Below are 20,025 nucleotides of genomic sequence, written 5' to 3' on the forward strand. Positions count from 1 at the left end.
TTGATAAATAGGCAACCAAGTGAGCACAAAATTGAATTAAGTTTTTTTTTTGTATGTGTTAATTATATCTTTGAATGAGATAAAATTGATTTTGTAGATGTGTAATTGATTTTACATGTTTGATTGTTCACATATTTACTCTATGTTTGGTTGTTCACATATTTTCAAGGGAGCACTAAAACATCACAATGACCATAGTTCACATATTTACTCTATGTTCAAATTTGGGTTACTCGGAAAATTAAAGTAATCTAAGTATTCCATGTAAGTATTATCTCTTTCTCTTTTTTATTCATTTATATTTGTATATTACAAAATAATATTTATTTTGAAACAAATTTTTTAATTAATACGTCATTACAGAGAAAATCCTCCTTTTATCATAAATATTGGTAAATAAAAAGGAAGAATTAATTATTGTATAAAAATTCAAAAATATTTTCTCCAACTAGCTAAGGTGGTGATGATATAAACACACTGACTCACTTGACTGAAACGAAGAAGCATTAAATTCACAACAACAAATCTTTAATACTATATTTACAATCACCAACCGTCATCCTCGACAATATTTCAATTCCATTTATGAACCTCAAACCCACTTCACTGCACCACACAACAACAGTCATCTTCAATTTTTCCTTTATACTTTCTTATGTTTTTACTTTTCTATATGAAGCAACTACTGTCACATAAATACTAAATACTGACCACTCATTGATACTAATACCGTAATACGTCAACACTATAATAATAATAATAAATAAATTAAATGTAAATAACATGTTGGTGGCATAAAATATATATTGCACATTAAATATACATCGATTATAAATAACAATATTAAAAAAATAATTTAATTATAATTTTAGTGTTTATATTATTATCAATTTATAAAAATAGTTCTTTTATTTTAAAAATCGATAATTTAGTTATTTTTTAAAAATTTTAAACTAAAAAAATATAAAATTGATATATTTTTAATAATATAATATATAATTATATAATATAAAACTATCTATATGTATCAATTATTCAAATGTTACTAATTAAATTAAAAGTATAAAAAAATTTAAAAACTAAATTTTTATTGTTATTTAAAATATCTTATATTATTAATTTTGTAGTTAAAAAATAAAAAAGATCAACTTAAAATAAAAAAAATAATTTCACATAAATCAATAAAAATGTAAAGAATAAAATTATAATTAAACCTATAAAAATATTACCATGACTTATGTGTAGCTTCACAATAAAAATGATTTTGTTAATCTAACCTCGAAACTAAAGAGACACTTACACATTGCTTGCAATGCATGTACTTCCTTTGAATGGGGAAAAAGCAAAAGCTCCTTAAAATTAAGTTTCTATTTCTATGACAAAAAAAAAAGTCCTTCCACCCAAGTTAAAAAAGTATCACAACTTTTCCACAATCTTGAGTCTACATAAAGACAATACTAATTGTCCTTCTTTTTTGTTAGTTTTCCTGGATCCTCAAATCCAAACAAATCTTCCTCACATTCTCTTGTTATAGTCCACACCACAACCACAAGTGAATTTGTCAACTTGTTTCAGCTTCTTTTTACTCTCCCTGTTATGTACTTTGTATCCTTCTCTGCTATATACACTTTGCAGTAAAAAAAAAAATCATTTTTTTCTTGTCTTAATCACTAATAACCTTGTGTATTGTTGTTAAAGTTCATGAACATTCTGAATGCACAAAAGGGTTTCTTTTCTGCGTAATTTCTAAGTGTTAAATACCATTCCTTAATGGGTTTGGGGGTATTTGGATCTGTTCTTGTTTTAACATTTTTTTTCAAGCATTTAGCTTCTCAGCAACCAAATACTGATGAGTACTTTGTGTCTGAGTTTTTGAAGAAAATGGGTTTAACATCACCCTCCAAAGTTTACAACTTTTCTTCTTCTGATTCTGTTTGTTCATGGAAAGGAGTTTTCTGTGATGCCAAGAAAGAACATGTTTTAGAGTTGAAGTTTTCTGGTATTGGTCTCACTGGTCCTATTCCTGATACCACTTTAGGCAAACTTAGCAAGCTTCAATCTTTGGATCTTAGCTTCAACAAAATCACTGCTTTACCTTCAGATTTTTGGAGTTTGACCTCTCTCAAGAGCCTTAATCTTTCCTCCAATAAGATTTCAGGTTCATTGACTAACAACATTGGTAACTTTGGTTTACTTGAAAATGTTGACTTGTCAAACAATAGTTTCTCTGATGAAATTCCTGAAGCTTTGAGCTCACTCATGAGTTTAAGAGTTCTTAAACTTGACCACAACATGTTTGTTGGAAGATTACCTTCTGGTATTCTAAAATGTCAGTCTTTAGTTTCAATTGATGTTTCATCAAATCAGTTGAATGGAACACTTCCTAATGGTTTTGGTTCTGCTTTTCCTAAGCTTAGGAATTTGAACCTTGCTGAGAATAATATCTATGGTGGTATCTCAGATTTTTCAGGGTTAAATTCCATTGTGACTCTCAACATATCTGGTAATTCATTTCAAGGTTCTATCATGAGTGTCTTTGTGTTAAAGTTGGAGGTTTTGGACCTTCGCAGAAACCAATTTCAAGGTCACATGTCTCAGGTAGAGTACTATTCTACTTACAACTGGTCTCATTTAGTTTATCTTGATTTGTCCGAGAATCATCTTAGTGGTGAAATTTTCACAAACTTGAACAATTCTATGAATTTGAAGTACCTTAATCTTGCACACAATAGATTTACTAGACAAAAATTCCCACAGATTGAAATGCTCTCAGGATTGGAATATCTGAACTTGTCCAAAACTAGTCTTGTTGGTCACATTCCTGATGAAATTTCACAACTGAGTAGTTTGAAGTCATTTGATGTTTCGATGAATCATCTTGATGGCAAAATTCCATTACTGAGGAATAAGCATTTCCAAATTTTTGATCTTTCACACAACAATTTGAGTGGACCAGTACCTTCATCTGTCCTAGAGAATCTCTCAAGGATGAAGAAATACAACTTCTCATATAATAACTTAACCCTATGTGCTTCAGAAATCAAACCAGATATCATGCAAACATCTTTCTTTGGATCAGTTAACAGTTGTCCAATTGCCGCGAATCCGAGTCTCTTCAAAAGAAGAGACAATGACCACAAGGGAATGAAACTAGCTCTAGTATTAACCGTATCGATGATATTTGCGCTTCTTGGCCTTTTGTTTCTAGCATTTGGTTGCAGAAGGAAACATAAAATGTGGGAAGTGAAACAAAGTTCATACAGAGAAGAACAGAATATCTCAGGTCCATTTTCATTCCAAACTGATTCAACAACTTGGGTGGCTGATGTTAAACAAGCAACATCAGTTCAGGTAGTAATCTTTGAGAAACCATTGTTGAATATTACATTTGCAGACCTGTTATCAGCAACTTCAAATTTTGATAGAGGTACCCTTTTGGCTGAAGGAAAATTTGGACCTGTTTATAGAGGTTTTCTACCTGGTGGTATTCATGTAGCAGTTAAAGTTTTGGTTGTTGGTTCTACATTGACAGATGAAGAAGCTGCAAGAGAGCTTGAGTTTCTTGGTAGAATCAAGCACCCTAATCTAGTTCCTTTAACTGGTTATTGTGTAGCTGGTGATCAAAGAATTGCTATATATGATTACATGGAGAATGGTAACTTGCAAAATCTTCTTTATGATTTGCCACTTGGTGTGCAAAGCACAGATGACTGGAGCACTGATACGTGGGAAGAAACTGACAACAATGATGGAATTCAAAATGTTGGGTCTGAAGGATTACTCACAACATGGAGATTTCGCCACAAGATCGCTCTTGGAACCGCAAGAGCGTTAGCATTTCTGCATCATGGATGCTCCCCTCCAATAATTCATAGAGCTGTCAAAGCTAGCAGTGTTTATTTGGACTATGATTTGGAGCCAAGGTTGTCTGATTTTGGACTTGCCAAGATTTTTGGAAACGGTTTGGACGAAGAGATTGCGTGCGGTTCGCCCGGTTATGTTCCGCCAGAGTTTAGTCGTCCGGAATTTGAGTCTCCAACGCCGAAATCTGATGTGTACTGTTTTGGAGTTGTACTCTTTGAGCTACTAACTGGAAAGAAACCAGTTGGAGATGATTATACTGATGATAAAGAAGCGGCGAGTTTGGTAAGTTGGGTTAGAGGACTTGTAAGGAAGAATCAAACTTTGAGAGCTATTGATCCGAAAATTCGCGATACGGGATCGGATGAACAAATGGAGGAAGCTCTTAAGATTGGATATCTATGCACAGCTGATCTACCTTTTAAGAGACCAACCATGCAGCAGATAGTTGGACTTCTAAAGGATATTGAACCTACAACTAGTTAGCATTTAGAGCAACATATCATGGGAAAGAATGATATTCCTTTTATTTAACTTTTTGTTTTTGTTTTCTTCTTGTGTACTTGAGATTGAGAGCTTCCAATGCAACCGAGGAGAAAATGTGGAGAAGTTATGTTCTTGAGTACTGTTTGTTAATGTTAATGTTAATCTTTTTTTTTTCTTAGCTTTGATGAATATACACCAGAACTCCGTCTTTGATCTGATATGTTACTGCAGCTTGTAGTAGTGCTCTTGCATTCACTGTACTTTTACTTATTTATATACTTTGCATCTCAATGTAATCAAATATGTTTTGTTTTGTTTTGTAAATTGCAATTGCAAAAGTACATTTGTTTCAGAAGAACTATATAGTTACTTTGGGTCCCAAATATAATGGTTGGTTTGCAAATTCCAATCTCAAAAGTACAGTAATATTTCAAAAGAACTCTGTAGTTTACATTTAAATGTACCCAAATGTACTGACATTCAGATATGTTTGGTTTGCCATGGAGAATGTTGCAAATGTTATTCATGTTAAAGTGGTGGTTAACTATTGTGTTGCATTAGTAAAATTAACTGCCAGAGCAGGATCAATCTCATTGGTTGCTAGTTTTGCATCTCAATTTTTTTCCTTGAGCAAGAATAACAATGTGTTGTGCCTTTATTTAGTTCTTTCATTAATTAATGCTATAACTTTTTTATTATATCCATAAATGTTTTTGTCCTCTCATGAATGTATTGCAAGGTCTGCGATTGGTTTGAAATGTCCAAGCAATGGGATATGTACATGTTTGATATTGTCCATCTTTAACCTTTCAATAACTTTCTCTGTACAATTTTTCTATAAAGATCTCCAATGTTCTTCATTTCAAGATTCTTCTTTACCAGACTGATATCTTTTGTGACAAAAGATTTGTTCAATGTTTGTTTCTTGAGATATACTATCTTTGTCTTATCTCTTCCAATAATTCACATGTCATCAACGTACAAAAAAAGTATCATAAACGCATAATTATAGTATTTCTTCACAAACACATAATGGTATGTGGAGGTTTTTTCAAAATTTTGTTAGGTCGTAAAGAGATCCAATTTCTTGTACCAATGCTTTGGAATTTAATTTAGACCATAGAAATTTTTCTTCATGCGACACTAGGTGTTCTTTAGTCGCTTCTTCAAAACCTCTTAGTTGTTTCATGTAAATTTTTTCATCCAAATCTTCTTATAAAAATGTTGTTTTGACATCAATTTATTCTGCCTTTAATTTTGATATAAATCCTTTAATTTTGATACAAATCGAGACTTTATTGGAATGCTAACAAATTTTATTAATAATATACTTTATGTTATTATAAAAGTTTCTTCAAAAAATGACCTATAAAATCAATTTACATATCCGAATTTCTATTATTTTATTTTCTTAAGCTTTTTGTCCTTAAAAATTTATACTTAATTTATTCCTTAAAATATTTTAAAATTTTATGAAAGAAATATATATTGTACTTTAAAAAATTCATACAAAAAATTATTTAAAAAATTAGATTCTACACACGAATTGCCTTAAAAACAAAGACTAGATCAGACATAAAATATATTCAGATAAATGTTGAATAAATTATTTTTACAAAGATTAAAAATTAATTTGAAAACAAAAAAGATATTTAACACTTTCAAAAATTAATACAAAGTGACACATTGATTTTCTTTTGAAAAAGTGAGACAATGATTGAGCATGATTGAATATGTGTGTAATAAGTACTTGTTACACAATAATGTGTACAAATTAAATTCTTAAAGTAATTAGATGTATGCAAATTTCATTCAATAATTACATAGGTGTTGAAAATATTATTCTAAATAGGTTAGAAAATATCTAGGTAGTACTACTAGTTAAAAAAAAAAAAAAAGGAAGCGTAGGAACGAATGTTAATCGGAGGGCCAGGATTGGATCTAAGAATATTAGGTTTAGAATAAAAAGAGAGGGACCACTACACCGCAAAGTCTACCAATTCTTCTTCAACTCTGTGTTCTTCTTCTTCTCCTCACACATTCCACTCGCAGAGAGAGAGAGAGAGAGAGAGAAAGAGAAATTCATCAATCAATCATGTCGGACGAAGAGCATCACTTCGATTCTCAAGCAGATGCCGGAGCTTCCAAAACCTACCCTCAGCAGGCCGGTACCATTCGCAAAAACGGTTACATCGTCATCAAATCCAGGCCTTGCAAGGTTTTTATATTTTCCCCCTTTTTCTATTTTGTTTACTATTTTCTAGGTCATAATTAACATCTAGATTTGTATTTTTTATTTGCTTATAAGATCCTTCGTTTGTTGTTTTGGATTATCTGATTGTGACTTTCGCTGTTATTGTCTCACGCATGGATAATGAACTTGCAATTTCTCTCATCAAAATCAACGTAGTTGCTATTGTTTGATTAGGATCTCTATAAGTTTTCTGTTTTCTGTTACTAGTTAACATGCTTCTGTTTATGTGGTGTTGATTGGTAACTGGTAACGTTTAAACCCAAAAAAAATTGAACTTGAAATGGATTGTTTTGATTTTATTTGATTCGATTGTATGAAGTAAAGAGATAGACATATGCTGTTTTACATGTAATATTGGTTGTAATAACTGAATTATCAATTATGCATAGTAAAGATTAAAGATCTATTTGGTTTAAATATGTTTTTTGTTTGGTTCGATGAGGGAATGAGAGAGATAGATGAAAGTGCTAAGTGTCAATTCCTTGACAATAAGGACAATGGAATTTTTGTTTTGTTGTAGTATTTATTTGTTATTATGATTATACGTAGTCAATTGTGTTAACTTTTTTTTGGGGTGACATGTTTGTTTCTTGATTTATCTTGGCAGGTTGTTGAAGTTTCTACTTCAAAAACAGGAAAGCATGGACATGCTAAGTGTCACTTTGTTGCAATTGATATTTTCAACGGGAAGAAGCTTGAAGATATCGTTCCTTCATCCCACAATTGTGATGTAATGCCCCTTTCCATTCAATTTTGTATGTAATATATGCTTGCAAAGCATTTCTCCATACTCATTGCTCTTTTTTGCAGGTTCCACATGTGAATCGTACTGACTATCAGCTGATTGATATCTCTGAAGATGGTTTTGTAAGTTTTCTTTTACTAATGACACTAGAGGTGTCATGGAAGGAAATTAAATTTAGGCTTTTGAAATGGATCATATAAAAGGAGAAGTTATGATAGATAAGTAAATTGTAGGAGGGCACTTCTTTCTTTATATCGGCTGAGTGCCGAGGATACTACCATGTCCTGAAAGTGAAAAATAAAATTATGTCTTATGGAAGGTTGCTTAAGGAGATAACAATAGTCTTCTGGCATGTTTTCTTTTACATATAGGAATAAAGGAATGATTATAACATTTTCCTTTTTTGACTTTTCCAAACAACTCTAAATTCAATTCAAGATAAGTTTTTTTTGGTACACATAAGTCAATATAAGATGACATAGTTTGCATTTCCAATCTTATATTTTTCTCAAGTTGAATAAATGTTACTTTGTTGATTTGGAAAAGAAAAATAATGAAGAATTATGACTCCAACTGCTGATGTGAAGACAAACACATCCGCAGCAAGAAATACAGACAGATAGATTATTCAGATATTTTTCGAGGCATTTCTTAACCTATTAGTGTTTCTCTTAGGTGAGTCTGTTGACTGATAATGGAAGTACCAAGGATGATCTGAAGCTTCCCACAGATGACGCCCTGCTTACTCAGGTATTGGGTTTTATAATTTTATTTATGAATTTATGCTCTTATGCTGCTTGTATATTTTGTGCCCCTTTAATTGATTTCTTGTATACTTTCATTTAGATTAAAGAGGGGTTTGCTGAAGGAAAAGATCTTGTCGTTTCTGTCATGTCCGCAATGGGAGAAGAACAGATATGTTCCTTGAAGGACATTGGTCCTAAAAATTAAAATGTTGCTCTGGTTGTGGCTATGGACGATGGCACAAATTTTCTTCTTATGTTTCTTCTTATGTTGCTAACAGGTAGTATTTTTTCTTATGCATGTATGCAAAATAAACTTGAAAAAATGCAAACTGCCTTGAGCTTGAACCTCATAAAGCTTGAGATGGGGAAACTGGCACCATATTTAGCTTTCGTCCTTTTAATTATTGAACCCTGCGGTTTTGGCCGGATGAATTTATCATAAATGTTCCTTTTAACTTTATGTTTTTATTGAGATTGATATTGAACCCTACTCTCCTCTTAAGAGCATTTGTTCGATAATTGACTGTGATGTGGGTTGGATCCTATGCATCAATACTCTTATACATCTCCCTTGACACTCTTATTTATCTCTCAAAAATTCTTTTCTCCCCTAGCAGTGATGTGAACCAACTTTTACAGTTTTATCTGTTGTACAGCGCATCAGTTGTGTCTAAAGAGATGTTTAGGTATATAACTTAATTGAAGAATCAATTTTTTATTCTACAGAAAGAGTTTATCAAATTAATGTTTATATAATATACACTTAAAATCGATAATTTTTTTTTTATTGAATACGTATATTGGAAAGCTATTTACATTCTCAAAACTTGTTTATTGATAAAATATAGTAAAATATAAAGTGGATGGGAATCAAAGAGGGGACATGAGTGGTGGACGATTATGCAGAGATGACAGGATTATAGTATAAGATACTTTTATGAAATTATGGCTATACATTCGTAAAGGTGTAAAAATATATGTTAAGAATTTTCAATTTAGACAAGAAAATAAGTTTTCTATTATTATTGCTATAGATTCTCCCTTACATTTATAAATAGTTAAGCTAACATATTGTTTATGATAATGTGCGGAAGATTAGGAATGACTCAATTGCATCACAGTAGGTTAACTGTCTTTTTTTTTTTTAACTAAACCGGAAATCTAAACCATTGTTAATTTGAACATAAGTAGTATATTTATAATTAACATATTGTAATACTACCTACCTATACTATCTATAAATAATACTTTATTTTTATGTTCCTTTTAATAATTGATTCGTTTGTAAAAAAAGTTAGTTCTAAAATAATTGACTTTTTGAATTTTTATCGTACTCTTTTCAGCTGTATCTTTAAATTAATATTAGTTGTATCATTTTTAATATATATTTTGTTATGCATTTATGATATTAATAATATACAAATATATAATAAAGATAATTTGATAAAAATATATGTTTTCATTTTTATTTATACATTTTTGTTAATATGTGTGAATTAATCAAATGACGTATTGATTAAATAATTCAATTATTTTAAAACATAAGTAATAAAAAAATAAATGAATCATCATAAAGTACATGTGGATAGACAATCATCATAAAATAAATGAAAAAGGATGGCCTATTTCGTTACATGTAAGATGTTAATAAAAAATAAATTCTCTAATGTTTAAAAAAACATAATGGAGTAATGTGTATCCCCATCATTCAATTAATGTTTTTATGAGAGAGAAAATAAAAAATAAAAAATTAAAAAATTAAAAAAATGAGATAAGTACATTACTTCATCATGTTTTCAACATGATACAAGTATCTAAGGACACAAGAAAATAATATTTGTCTACAACTTATATTTTTCGGAGTAGATATTCACTTTGACAAGGATTTTGATATTTGTACATATTTGTAGATAGATAGATAGAGCTGTCAAAAAATTCTTCAACTTCAAGATTTTTTTAATTTTTTTTTAAATAATCTCCTAATATTAGACTCCTAAGGTCATATTTTTTTTTAATTTTTTTATTTTTTTTTCCCCTAATCCCCTAATATAGGTCTTCAATATTTTATTAATTTTGAGATTTTTTTTGAAAAATATTTAAAATTTATTTTATTCGAAAAATATTAAAAAATATTTTTTCTCAAGAAATTATGAGATAAATAAATAAAATTCTCAAAAAACATTATTTTTTTTTCTCAAATAAAAAAAATTCAAAAAAAGATAATAAAAAAAAAACGAAAACTTTTTATAAAAAAAATCGAAATTTTTTATCGGTAAAAAAATAAAAAATATTATTTCTTGAAAAAAAAATTGAATCTCTTTTTAAAAATAAGTGGGCTTATAGGCCCACTAAGCTTTTAAAGTTTTAGGAGGTTTTTATGTGGGGTTTTGTTTTTGGGGTTTTTTAAATTATAATTTTTTTGTCTCCTCCAATATATGAGTTGGAGCTAAAAATTAGGAGGCTTGTCAAATTGACAGCTCTATTTATAGATATCAACTATTATTATAAATATTTTTTTAAAAAATGCATTTATTTTCATTAAAAAAATAAATTTATTTTTCTTCTTCTACTTTTGACAACAAAACTATTGTTCCGTGTATTAATAAACTAAATACACACATTATGACTTTTTTTTTATATTCTATTTTTTTTTTGACAAAATTGCCATAATATAGAAATGTCCTACTTGTCAGTTTCAGTTGCTGATCACAACTTGGATGCGACGATGTGAAGCAAATATAGGTCGCGAATATGCGACCATGTACTGCCATATATATATTTTTTGTTATTTTATTAATTCTGTTAATTATTATTTAGTAAATTATAAATGATTCAAATATTTAAAAATTATAAATAATTCAAATATTTAAAAATTAAAAAAAAATATTAATAAAATAAAATACATTAATAAATAATAATAATTTTAATTTTAATAATAATAATAATAGTGATAATAATAATAAAGTAAATTATATTAATAAAATTAATTAAATTGAACAAATAAAATACATTAAACTAAAAAAAATACAAATTGAAGAAAAATATATATATCAAATTCATATTTTATTATTATTATTATTTTTATTAATTTTTATTTATTAGATAAAAAAACGAGGAATGTGTTATAATAATGTGTCAAAAAAGGATGTAGTTGTTATAATAATGTGTCAAAACAAATAAAAGAAAGTTGTTATAACAAGAAGAAGTTGTTTAAGAACATGCCAAAATGTGTCCCTAATATTTTACCGATAAAATAATAACGTATCTTCTTAAGAGCATCATCTCTAACCAAATGATAAACGTATTTTCTTAAGAGTATCTTGAATGGTAGCTAAATAATAAATTTATAACGGTGAGTGGACCTTATTTAATGAACTCATGTTCAATTCACTTGTAGATGCTCTAACAACTCCCTGTTATTAAATTGAAAAAGAAAGAAAGAAAAAATACCGTTAAGAGGAAGTTGTTAAGAAATCCTTCTTATTAAATTGAAGAAACAAAAATTTAGTTAAATAAAAGGGATTTGTTAAGAAAAGAAGTTGTTATTTTATGGCAAAATATTAGAAACACGTTAGTGTAACCACTTTCTTTTATTATAACAACTTCCTCCTATTTATTTTATCTAATAAAATGAAAATAATAATAATAAAATATGAATTTTCTGTATTTTTTTTAATTTATGATATTTTTTTCTTTAATTTAACGTGTTTTGTTTGTTCAATTAATCAATTTTATTTTATTATTATTATTATTATTAAAATTTATAATATTATTGTTTATTAATGTATTTATTATATTAATAATTTTTTAAATTTTTAAATATTTTAATTATTTATAATTTATTAAATAATAATTAACATATTTAATAAAATGACAAAAAAAATGACATCCCTAAATTGCGACGACTAATGCTAAAAAATAAGACATTTATGTAGTAGCAATTTGATAAAAAAAAATAGTATGAAAAAAAAAATCCTCACATCATTCATCAAATATAATAACTTCTCGAATTATGAGACCCCACCTTAAACAAGATTCGGTTGAAGCACATAATTCTTTGACGTGGGATTTTAGGGAAGTTTTGTATCTAATGAGTACTTTAGTTTTTTTGTTTTTAAAGTAGGATACTTTAGTTATTTGTATTTATTTATTCATTAAGGAATGAGTACAAATATTTACAGGCGCGCGTAGATTTTTAATTTTTTTATAACAGGGTATGTATATTTGTTATTAGTTTACTGTATTTGTTAACTAAACGAGTAGTTGAAATATTAGTTTAATGTAGTGCATATATTAATTAAAACTATTTGTCTTCATAGATTTTGTACGCGAAACTTGCACGTATAGATTTTTGAATCATATCTATTAATAACAATGAGCTACATAAAACATTGTGAATATCACGCAGAGCATCAGACCTAATTTGGGTCATCTGAACAAAATTGAGGACACTAAAAAACTGCCAAAATTCGACTGCATTCTAACACACTTTGGGTCATCTTTGTATTGGTTCCATTATGGACTTCTACCTATTGGATTGAATTGAGTTTTATTTCTTAAATGGGGATTAGCAAATTGTACCAAATTAAGGTATTTTGCAGTTTTTTTCCACACAAAATTTGTTCTTTTTTTTTAACTTTTCTTGTACATGATATGGAAGATTAATTTTCTTAATTTAAATATTATTATATCATATACTACATCGTTTATAATATGTTATATCATTATTTTTTTAATTAAAAATTTAAAAATATTTAATCGGTTGAATTTTAAAATAAACCCATCAATTTTACAGATTAATAAAAATAAAAAATTAAAACTACAATTAAATTAAAATATTTTTATATATTAAGTACCTTTCAATATGCAATAATATTACATCTTAAATCTACATATAAGATAATAAATATTAAAAATAATATAAGATTATCTACAAAATTTATTCTCAACTTGATTTACACGAAATTAAGGGAATGTCATTGACTTTTGGGTTGGTTCTAATAATCCTATTATCTACGTATGTTAATTTGGTGGTTGTGATAGAAGAATTAAGAAATAGAATGGTTAAAAAAATTGCAAATCACCGTTTATAATAAAAACTAACAATATTATATATATTTTTTTATATAAATATTGCAATATTAAGTCTTGCAAATAAGATAATGATAAATTATTAAATCTTAATAATAATTTTCAATATATTGAAATCGGAGAAGTATTTCTAAAGAAAACATTGACTAAAAATATTAAATTTATTCGATTAATATATTTTAGTTATATCACATATTATCAATCTTGATAAACAAATCGTTTCACTTAAATTATAACTTAATTAATAAAAATTAATATATTCAATCTATATATTATTAATCAAATACATTAATCAAATTATAATCTACTTGTGTATCCTGTAAAAAATTACTTAATAGATAAACGATTTATATTAGTTTTTAAAATCTAAAATCCCAACGCCACATTAAATTTTAATAAACAATAAAATTTTAAAATCAACAATTCCAAACGTATTAAGTTTCTAAAATCACTAAATTATAAAATACTAACATCATATTTAATATTCTAAAATTTTTAATAGTAAGTGGTAGCTTTGGGTAATCTACGGTAGACTCATAATGATGGATAAATAGTCTCTATTTACATTGGAAAAAAACTTTTACTTTAAAATGATTAGTATACAAATTAAGAATATTAATACATTTAAAAAAAGTTTAAGATATACTATAAAAAAAAACACTTGGAACGTCCCCTAATTTAGCGTGTGCCAATGTTCTACAGACCTCTGATAAGAAGAAGCTGAGGTAGTATATAAAAATAGTACACAACTTAAAAATTAAAAAATAACCTTTGAGACCAAAAAAAAGGGAAAGAATGGCAGAGAGATTGTCCACGTAGGATGTTGAAAAAGTAAAAGGGAAACTAAATAAAAACACACAGTTTCGCGAGTCAAAAAAGCAGTAACATTTATCACAAAAAAAAAAAAAGAAAAGCAGTAACATTAGAAGACTAACTAACGGCGTAAACGGAAATGCGAACTAGTAACGGGGAAACGAACGGTGACTGTTACCTGGTACGAGAACTAACATATCAGAAGAGAAGGAACGAGAAACACCTGAGTAGTGTGATGTGAGTGAGTAGTGACTCCAGTCAACGATAGTCAAACATACATGCACCATCACATATAAACCGTTGCGTTTCGTGAAACACGAATTTCGTTTCGATTTTCTAAACGATAACAAATAGAATTCGTCTTCAAACTTTGCTTTCTGTTTTTACTTCGCCATGACTGAGCATCGCGGCTCCGAAGCTCTACCAGTGGGGCCCACTGAGCTTCTTCCGAAAGAAAACGATTCCAAAAGTTACGATAGAAACCAAGTAGAAGAAGAAGAAGAAGAAGAAAAAGCTGAAGAGATAGAGGAACGAGTCGGTGAATCACCGCCTGCAACCGAGTCGCAGCTAGGCAATTCTAATGAACCTAATTCAGAAACCCTAATTGATTTTCCCTCTTCAATTTTGCAGAATCAAAGTTTCGGTATGACTCAATTTCAACGACTGTTAGTTACTCTGTTTGTGTGTATTTTTTCCATCGAATTAAATATTTATTATTATTTTTTTAATAAAAAAATAATGAATTGTTTGGTTCATGTCACAGATTTGAAGGTGAGCCCTAATATGCTGAATTCAGATGACAAAGTTGAAAATAAGGTTAGAGAGAATTTATCGTAGGAAATTTGATTATTATATTAATACTATTAGAATATTTTACTGAAAGTGTTTTTTAAATCTCGTTTTCGTGCGATCGTTCACGGTTTTGTGGTTTTTAATTTTGTCTGAGTTGATTTTTTTTCTTTCTGTTTTGCTTGATCATTTGTGGGAGTCGGTGATTTAGGTTTAGTCCATGGTTAGAATTGGGAAACTCGACCTTGGGAATTTTTATTAGGAGTTTTGAATGTAAGTAACTCTTATGTGTGTAGTGTCGACTGAAAATTTTGGAACGCATTAATTATTCTCCTTTATGTTCTGGATCTGAGAACAATGCAGATATAAATATTAATTTATGCTTTATTGATTATACTATATTTTACTAACACTAAAATCTGGATTTAACATGATTGCTAAATGATGCTCTCACAATAAATAATTTTAGCTAGGTGTAGGACTTATGGAATGTTATGACGGCGTTTGATTCATGTAGCCGACCCTACTTAGTGGGATAAAGCTTGGTTGTTGTTATTAGGACTTATGGAACTTGTTCTACATAAAGACTTTGTGCGACTTATGTTTCCATTTTTTGTCTCCTTAAAGCCTTTAGAAGCTTCTGCTTCATCATTAATTTGTGCTTCTCTCAGTATACAGATTGACTGATCCCATCAAAAGGAGGAATGCAATTAGTTAATTCTTAATAGAAATGAGATGCAACGTCCAAGCTCTAATGCTACAAAGTGATCTAAAATCCCATAAAAGCTGATTTACTTGCTGCATCTAATGATAGACTAGTTCCAAAATTTAGACTTGAAGTTTTCTGTAACTCCTGTATGATGTTTGTGAAGATTCTTAAGATTATTTTATCCAGTTGTTTACACTGCCCAATTCTGAATTTTAACACTGGTATTTGATATACGTATGAAATGTCTAGCCGCTGGTGCATTTAGTGGTGTTGAGCTTTCATCCAACAAACAAGGCTTCATAGTAATATATGATTGGTTTTCTTGAAAGAAATATTCCTGACACAATGCAATATTTTTTCATTCAAATTAAGCATAAAAAAGTTGCATGTTGTGTGCATCCCAATGTATTTGATTTTTTAAGCACTAAAATAGGACATTTCATGCTCAGGAAATAGTCCAGACACCTCCTGAGAAGGAAATCATGGCAAGAGAAGCAGCCCAGACACCTCCAACTCAAACTGAAAATCAGCTTCAAGTGATTGTGTGTGCAACTCCATTATCTGAACTATCGCCAAATTCAGTTACAAAATCTTTATCATCTATTCCTAGTTCAACGATTCAAATACAGAAAATGTCTACTCCGAACGTTAGTAATTTGCCTGTGCCAGAAATAGGCAAAAAAAATCCTTCTGGTGGTAAAGCCTTATCTTCTGTTTCTGTTGCAAGGACACCAGCATCTGATGGATACAACTGGCGGAAATATGGTCAGAAGCAAGTGAAGAGTCCTACTACAGGCTCTAGAAGTTATTACAGGTGTACTCAATCAAGCTGCTGTGCTAAGAAAATTGAATGCTGTGATCACTCAGGTCATGTGATAGAGACTGTTTATAAAAGTGAACACAGTCATGATCCCCCGCGGAAGACTAATTCCATTAGGGAAAATAAATTTGTGTCTTCCAACGAACCTACTACAGAGAACAGTGCTTTAGTGAAGCCTATCAAAGTTCTGAAGGATTCCACTCCATCCATATCTTCAAAAGCTCAAGAAGAAGCACCTTGCAGTTCTGACAAGAAACCGCAAAACTCATCTAATATCAATGGTAATGGTAAAGTTAGTTTGAATGAGGAACATCTACACGAGCCAGAGCCTAAACGAAGGCAAGTTCGCATATGAAATCATATTATTTGTAGATAGAGCTAAGACAATAAGCCTTTTCTTCTAATTGTGGCAGGATATAATAATTTATGTTCTCTCCTTTAATTTGATAACCAGAAAGGAGAAAGGCGACATAATTCACTCTGATTCTCATGTAAAACCTGAAAAGAAACCCAAGTTTGTCATACATGCAGCAGGGGATGTGGGGATATCAGGCGATGGATACCGATGGCGCAAGTATGGACAGAAAATGGTGAAGGGGAACCCACATCCTAGGTAATTGCCTTTACCAACAAGCCAAGTATTCGTAATTTCTGTTTTATTTTATTTTCTTTTGTTTAATTTGTTCTCAATATGAATCTTTGTTGCGTTGATAATCAGTATCTTTAGTTGAAGATTGTGAAAGTTAAGTTGTATTTGGGTTTAAACTGTGTTTAATTTTTTTGAATAATAAACCAAACAATTAAAAAGTCCAATAAAATTTTGCAAGCTGCATTTATTTCTTGTATGCAGTTTGAAGAATGACAACGAGGCCAAGATCTTATTTCATGCTGGGACCCTTTTTGTCCCCTACTTTGGCTAGCTTTTAAAATAGTGGCCATAAGTTTATACGAGTGGAGATCCACTTACTCTTTAAATAACTCTTGTCATCTTCACTCCTTTTAATAATTCTTTATAGACCCTTATGCACCCCAAATTCTAGATACAATGGACATATGTTAATGTTATTTTATACTTGACATCTATTTTTATTTTAAAAATACATTGTACCTTAAATTTAAGTCATTTGATGAAGTATCACACATCTTTTGATTTTCATGAAAATTTGTAGACTACATAAATGAAACTTGCAACTTTTTATTTTTTGAAGGCACCTGTGTTTTGTCCATGTTTGTATTAGCTTATTTTATTCTTAGAATGTCTATGATAAAATGTTGCAAAGAGACCTTTCAGCTAAAAAGCTGATTTTTTTTTTAAAGTTAAGCTAAAACAAATATGGACCGAGTGTCAAATTAATAAATGAAGTTTTAGTAAAATTACTATAGGTTAGTTGGTAAATGTTGTGTTAAACTGAGTGGCGGAGCACGGATGATTTCTTTGAGAGGGCCAAATTGTTAAGGAATATACATGTAAATATATTGGACCAATAATTTGTAATTTTTATCGTAGCGTATTAGTAGTCAGTCCCTTTGTTTTTTCGCTTAAAAGGAGCCGATTTCAAGCCTGGCACCTCCTTGCAAAACCAGCTTAGCCACTAGACCACCATAAACTTCTATGATAGATATGGAAAACATAAGACATGTAAGATACCACCAATAATGCTACAATCTAATTGTATAAAGAATTAAAAAACTCAGGGGAGCCATGGCTCCCACCTATCCCTTAAAAGATCTGCCCCTGACTGAGATGTGTATGTTTCCATCTCTTGTTCTACAAAATTCGGCATCCATCAAGGCAGCATCATATATCCATGAGAACAAAACTGGATCTTCAAGATAACGTGTCCAAACAAAAATAATTGGCCAAACTGATTTTTTTGTGTTTTTTCTTTCTGTCTTAATGAATTATATTAAAGCCCACTTTTTTCCTTTTGGGACTGCTGGTTTTTCCTATTTTGTTCTCTTTAGTTTTCCATCGAAACTGAAATAACTCCCTTTTCTTCTGATCTACTGCTTGAATTCAGAAACTACTATAGATGCACTTCTGCTGGATGTCCTGTCCGAAAGCACATTGAGACTGCCGTAGACAACTCAGATGCTGTAATCATAACTTACAAGGGGGTACACGATCATGACACTCCTGTGCCCAAGAAACGACATGGCCCACCAAGCGCTCCTCTTGTGGCTGCTGCAGCACCTGCCTCCATGAGTAATTTGCAGTTGACGAAGCCGGGTTCGCCTCAAAACCAGAAAATTTCTACTCAATGGTCAGTGGACACGGAAGGAGAACTAACTGGGGAAGCCATGGACCTCGGGGGTGAGAAAGCAATAGAGTCAGCTCGAACGCTTCTGAGTATAGGTTTCGAAATTAAGCCTTGCTGAATTAATCTTTCAGAAACCAACCATGCAGTTGTAACTATATAAATTAATTAATTAGCCGGTCTCTTGTAATTTCGAAGCTTCCCTGTGTTTATCCTTTATTTTTGTTTCTTGTTTTTCTTCTCGTTAGGCTTTAGTGAAACAGTTTGTGTGTATTTGCTTGTACACCCGTTCAGCTTGTCTGAAACAGTTTACTAGTAGTGGAACGAATATAGAATTGATTGGCATCATTTATTTTCATGGTCATGAGGATAAGAATATTATGGCAGTGTTATCATTTCCACTCAAATGATTCGATATAATGATGATGGCTAAGACTGCCCAAGCATGTATTGAACAAAATTGTTGAGATGGGAATGGACTAGGAAGTATCGCATGCGAAGGTATAATAGATTCCAATCACAAACCACCTTATTACTTTATTATTATTATAATTATTATTATTATTTGGACAGATTAATTTTTTGTGTATTCATGATTTTTCTTTATCTCTCTCCCCTGTTTATTTTCCTTGTTTCTTATACCAAAGTTGGTCATATTATTCCCTTTTGTCAAACTCTTCCTAACACTGGTAACAAGGGTTAATAATAGGAGATTAATGATTTGACGAATATTGGTGATTGGTGGTTGGTTTGGGCAGTCGACAAAACTTGGGTGTTTCTTATGCTTACATGGGTATCAGAACTTATCTTAGAATTATCATTATTGATTGTTTTATCTATGGTATTACTCCTCATTTATTTATTTAGAATGTTCAACAACACATTTTTTCTCTTCTGAATTTTCAACAACACATTCCACGTAAGACAAATGTAGGGAGAAACGTTTACTTGTCGTTGTTTATTATCATTAAATTATTAATTCTTATGCTTGGAGGGGATGGAAGGGTAAAGTCACACTGATGCATTTAGATGAATTATAACTGAATGAATTTTATTTAAGTGGTTTTAAAATAAAAAAATGATGTTATTTTTCATACCGAGTGAATCTGTGGGTATGTGAGGAGAGTTCATCCCTCTTAATGGAGTTTTTCATATATAAAAATCAAAGATCAAATTCCTTACTACTTTGCTTAAGGTGTTTATATTTTCTTAAAATTCGAACGACCCACATAGCAATGATGTCCTTTATATTAAAAGATATACGGAGTTGGAAATTATTTCACCATTGTACAAATTTTTAAGAAAATGAGAAACTGTTGTGTATTTTTTATCGTTGTAAAAATTAATTTTTTGAGAGGTTATTAAAAATGATTTTTGATTTTAAATAGTTTTATTTTCATATTTTTATTTTAAAGTTGTAACAATTAGACACAAATTTTCAAAAATATTTATT

General features: G+C 29.8%; 3 protein-coding genes across 3 annotated transcripts; all 3 read left to right on the forward strand.

The window, feature by feature from the left end:
* Positions 1-1,319: 1,319 nt before the first annotated feature.
* Positions 1,320-4,671, forward strand: LOC101514296 (probable LRR receptor-like serine/threonine-protein kinase At2g24230). Its single transcript, XM_004507676.4, has one exon. It carries the CDS (start codon positions 1,771-1,773, stop codon positions 4,345-4,347), a length of 2,577 nt encoding a protein of 858 aa, XP_004507733.1. The 5' UTR covers positions 1,320-1,770; the 3' UTR covers positions 4,348-4,671.
* Positions 4,672-6,304: 1,633 nt separating this feature from the next.
* On the forward strand, positions 6,305-8,582 carry LOC101514618 (eukaryotic translation initiation factor 5A-2). Its single transcript, XM_004507677.4, has 5 exons — positions 6,305-6,565; positions 7,209-7,331; positions 7,412-7,468; positions 8,022-8,096; positions 8,193-8,582. Exons 1-5 carry the CDS (start codon positions 6,443-6,445, stop codon positions 8,295-8,297), a joined length of 483 nt encoding a protein of 160 aa, XP_004507734.1. The 5' UTR covers positions 6,305-6,442; the 3' UTR covers positions 8,298-8,582.
* A 5,515-nt stretch (positions 8,583-14,097) lies between these two features.
* LOC101514950 (probable WRKY transcription factor 32) lies at positions 14,098-18,924 on the forward strand. Its single transcript, XM_073363806.1, has 5 exons — positions 14,098-14,639; positions 14,760-14,812; positions 15,944-16,657; positions 16,773-16,927; positions 18,336-18,924. Exons 1-5 carry the CDS (start codon positions 14,390-14,392, stop codon positions 18,691-18,693), a joined length of 1,530 nt encoding a protein of 509 aa, XP_073219907.1. The 5' UTR covers positions 14,098-14,389; the 3' UTR covers positions 18,694-18,924.
* The last annotated feature ends 1,101 nt before the right edge of the window (positions 18,925-20,025 follow it).

This window comes from Cicer arietinum, chromosome 7 (assembly GCF_000331145.2).
Source record: "Cicer arietinum cultivar CDC Frontier isolate Library 1 chromosome 7, Cicar.CDCFrontier_v2.0, whole genome shotgun sequence".
In the NCBI taxonomy this organism is placed as follows: Eukaryota; Viridiplantae; Streptophyta; class Magnoliopsida; order Fabales; family Fabaceae; genus Cicer; species Cicer arietinum.

Coding starts and splice junctions, on each gene's coding strand:
- LOC101514296 (XM_004507676.4), top strand. CDS start 1,771: ATGGGTTTGGGGGTATTTGGATCTGTTCTTGTTTTAACATTTTTTTTC.
- LOC101514618 (XM_004507677.4), top strand. CDS start 6,443: ATGTCGGACGAAGAGCATCACTTCGATTCTCAAGCAGATGCCGGAGCT. Junction 6,566..7,208: donor TCAAATCCAGGCCTTGCAAG/GTTTTTATATTT, acceptor TTATCTTGGCAG/GTTGTTGAAGTTTCTACTTC. Junction 7,469..8,021: donor ATATCTCTGAAGATGGTTTT/GTAAGTTTTCTT, acceptor TGTTTCTCTTAG/GTGAGTCTGTTGACTGATAA.
- LOC101514950 (XM_073363806.1), top strand. CDS start 14,390: ATGACTGAGCATCGCGGCTCCGAAGCTCTACCAGTGGGGCCCACTGAG. Junction 16,658..16,772: donor CAGAGCCTAAACGAAGGCAA/GTTCGCATATGA, acceptor ATAACCAGAAAG/GAGAAAGGCGACATAATTCA. Junction 16,928..18,335: donor AAGGGGAACCCACATCCTAG/GTAATTGCCTTT, acceptor GCTTGAATTCAG/AAACTACTATAGATGCACTT.